The sequence below is a fragment of the Echinops telfairi genome, unplaced genomic scaffold (genome assembly GCF_000313985.2).
Source record: "Echinops telfairi isolate 266 unplaced genomic scaffold, ASM31398v2 ScPeMD7_2;HRSCAF=8, whole genome shotgun sequence".
Classification (NCBI taxonomy): Eukaryota; Metazoa; Chordata; class Mammalia; order Afrosoricida; family Tenrecidae; genus Echinops; species Echinops telfairi.
In genome coordinates, this window is record NW_022103898.1 from 76,926,901 (window position 1) to 76,930,399 (window position 3,499).

General features: G+C 49.0%; 1 protein-coding gene across 6 annotated transcripts in view; it reads right to left on the reverse strand.

Moving 5' to 3' along the window:
* Positions 1-1,209, reverse strand: part of RBMS2 (RNA binding motif single stranded interacting protein 2) — a 64,654-nt gene extending 63,445 nt beyond the window's left edge. For 4 of the 6 annotated variants that reach the window (XM_045289653.1, XM_045289649.1, XM_004700547.2 and 1 more), the window contains exons 1-2: positions 874-1,209; positions 686-751 (exon numbers count right to left, since the gene is read on the reverse strand). In XM_045289653.1, the coding sequence (XP_045145588.1) occupies positions 686-751; positions 874-978 (171 nt within the window). In that variant the 5' untranslated portion in view covers positions 979-1,209. The remainder of the gene's footprint in view (positions 1-685; positions 752-873) is intronic. The other 2 variants (XM_045289664.1, XM_045289656.1) reach the window with 2 other exon arrangements.
* Positions 1,210-3,499: the final 2,290 nt, after the last annotated feature.

The following is a 3,499-nucleotide window of genomic DNA, read 5'->3' on the forward strand; positions in this document are numbered from 1 at the left end:
TGGAGACTGAGCCGGGGCTGCTAGTTTACGTCACTGAGAGAGGTTCACCCGAGTCTGAATGAGGCACTTCCACTGGGTCCTAATGCCCAAGATATTGTCTTGTTTTGTTTTGAGCAGGCTGAGAAGTTTATGCTAGAAATAGCAGGAAAGGCGTCCTGGGGTCTCACCAAAACCTGACTTTTCAAATCAATCTCCTTTCCTCGACCAACAGAGTCTGATTTCCGCGGAAAGAGAACGTGATTGCTAGATCACATTCTCTTAGAGCTCAGCTGCAGCAGGATTTCCCAGGGACCAGGAGACTGCGCCCCAAACCTTAGCGGGACAGTGCGTGTGAAGGGTGAGCCAAGCTTCACTGGGATCTTAAGGCCCAGGGTACAGAGGAGCATGCCAGAGAGCAGAGAGACGCGAAGCAGTCTGGAAATAGCTAGTCCTCTCTCCTGTTTGGGATTCTCTCCAGGATGGCCTCGGATGGAAGGGAAATATGACCAGATAGGGCTTACTCATGAAACTTGGTTCCAAATAGGGGGTTGTGTGTGTGTGTGTGTGTGTGTGTGTGTGTGTGTGTGTTGGTTTATTTTGGTTTGGCTTTGTTGTTGTTTTACTAATGTGAAGGGACCCTGACTTTTTACTCCACTATCCTCTAGCCTTCCAGGTCCATGAAGCTGAAACAATGTCAAGAACTCACCAGTGCTGGCGCGGATGCCCACACAAGTCCACCAAGTGGGGATGTCTGCTTCGAGTTGGTGCCGCGCTGTGAGGAGAGTGACCATTTAAAGGGCGTGTGATTCGGGAGAAAGCAAAAGACAGAGGAGATTCTTAGAGAAGACTGCAAGTCAGGAGTGTCAAGGGCCAAACACAAATCACAGCCCTCACCTGCAGCAGCTTCAAGGGAGGTCCTTGTAGAAGCAGCCTCGACAAGTAAAGGAACGTGCAGGAAACCGGGAATGTCAAAATGATACCCAGTAACCGCTTACCCATCCAAGGAGAGAGGCGCTGTAGAACAGGAAGCCTTTAACTCCCTCATAAGGCCATCTTGCTGCCGCCACAGCTAATCTCTGGAGACATAGAGGAGCCCATGGACTTCATCACAGCAACTGTCGGCCCAAATTCTCCACAGAATGGAGGCCGCATCTCCGGTCCAGTTTTTCTGGCGCCTTTTTTGCCAGGATCATGGAACAGACAGCTCTAACATTCTGCGTAGTAAATAAGCACAGGCACCCCACCCCCAATCTCCAACTTTCATTTCCAGTGGGACAGGAAGTGCCTGCTTAGCTCAAGGGACACAGGAAGGGTGGGGGCAGCCTCTCACTGTGGGAATTGCAACTGAGATTGGAAACACCACGGGGCAGCCCCATGCGACTTCAAAAAGAGAGAAAGACAGAGAGAAAAGAAGAAGCTAAACATCCCTCAGCAATACTGCACCCATGAAAAATGGTCCTTTGCTGCCCTCAGAGAGCCGCGTTCTTTATCTGCCAAGTTATCCTTATTGCCTGGCGCCTTGGATGCTGCCCCCTCCCCCAGTCTAAACAAGACTGCACAGAAACCTACTCAGGAAGGCCTACTTCCCAGGCGACGTGAATTTTGTTAAAATCCTAATGTCTTGGGTTCTCACTTCTTGCTGCTCGGTGACCTCTCTGAATTGAAAACCATTAAAGCCCTGGCTGGGCTTTTGAGAGAATCCAGTTCCAGTCTTGACACCGCTGTCAGAATGTATGTGACTTTAGGTCCACCTCTGCAGCATTTCTGGTCCACACCTTTGCAAAAGGCAGTGAAACCTGCTCATCAGCCTTTGGAATGGGACCCAGTGCTGTCACTCACAGGCTGAGTAACGCTGGGGAAATGACTTCCCAGGATTGTTTCTTACCTTGCTCATCTGTAAAATGGAGGACGTGGACAGAATCTACTTCCTAACCGCACAGTGAGGTGAAATAAGGCCATGCCTACAAAGTCCGTGGGAGGTGGGCTGGCTGCATAAATAGATGTTATCTCAAATATGACCCTAGGTGTCACAGATCCCAGATTCGCAGAACTCTGTGACATGTTCCAAAGCCTGGTATCTTACTTGTAGTCAAAAGATTTTTACTGGGACGAGGCAAGGCTAGGCAAGTTTAAGGACAAAGCCAGGAACTATGGGATGATAAGTTTTAGAGATCACCCCCATTGCATTCTTCCCCAACCCCACCTCCCTCTGCCATAAGCAAACAAACTGGTTGCTTAGGGATTATTTGTATTAAATATATATCTTTATAATTCTCCATGCCCTAGAAATTGATGAAACATCTCATCCCCAAGGGGAAAAGGAAACAAAATGGACCGGGAACAGGACCCACGAGCACTGGACACAACCCGCACCACCTCCCACTTCTCTGCAAGTCTAAGAAGTAGAAATGGATCTAGAAAGAAAAGCAGAGAGCTTCCAGACATTCAGATTGTAGCCCCGTCTCCCACTCTTCCCGGAGATAGTATCAGGTAGCAAGCAGCAAGATAAAGAAGAAGCCAATGAAATAAGCCCAGGTTCTGTAGTCTGACTATTAAGTTCAGGGTCATAGCAGTAAAATGACCCAGATGTGCAAGTTAACTGGCCAAAGGAAATTCTGCCAGAGAACGTCAGCAAGGCTGCAAGTGCTGTCTTTCACTCTGGCGAGTGCCCTTTTACAGGGGTACCTTTCACTCTGGCGAGTGCCCTTTTACAGGGGTACGGGTTTGGTGGAAGGGACAGGGAAGCTGCTGGAACTCAGGATTGATGGAGGATGCGTATGCAAGAAGGAAGAGTCCTTTTTTCCTCCAGGAGGTTTCCGGGGTCCATCCTTCTCACTGTATTGCCTACATTTATCAGGGAGGTCGTGCAGGCGCCTCAAAGCCTATTCTCACAGACCCGGCACACACAAAACTGAGAGATTTGGAAAAGAAACAGGTGTACCTCTGGTTCCACGTAGACTGGTTTATGATTCCTTCTGGAAACAGACAAAAACAGTCAGCAGCAGCATATTTAAACAAATGTCTTAGGTGAAGGAATCGGGAGTTAGAACTGGATGTTGAAGGGTGCCACCAGAGGCTCTTCCCCAGCCGGGACTTGGAAGGCATGTCCTGCAGAGGCGCTGGGCCCCAGCCAGACAAACAGCCTCTCTGGAGCCCGGCTAGTTCAGCACATGCTGACAGCGGTGAGGACACTGACCAGTTTGCCAGAGAAGTTCTGAAATCTGGTACAAAATTGCTGACCAAGAAATGCAAGGGTCAACAATGCTGTTTTGCCCCATCTTTAAATACTCACTGTGGATTACCTCTCCTCCCACTGATTACCTTTCTGCCCCAAAGGTGAATGAATGGAAACTCTCCAAAATGTTGTATTTATTTGCTGGTAAAGAGAAGAGGTTATGCTTCAGGAAGAAGTGGGGGAAAAGTTCACTTACCAAATCAGCTTCCTTGGGGAGGAAACCAAGTAGGAGCTGGCTTCAGCTCAGTGAACAAAGCTTAGCCCTGCCCCCTTCTGATGTATGAT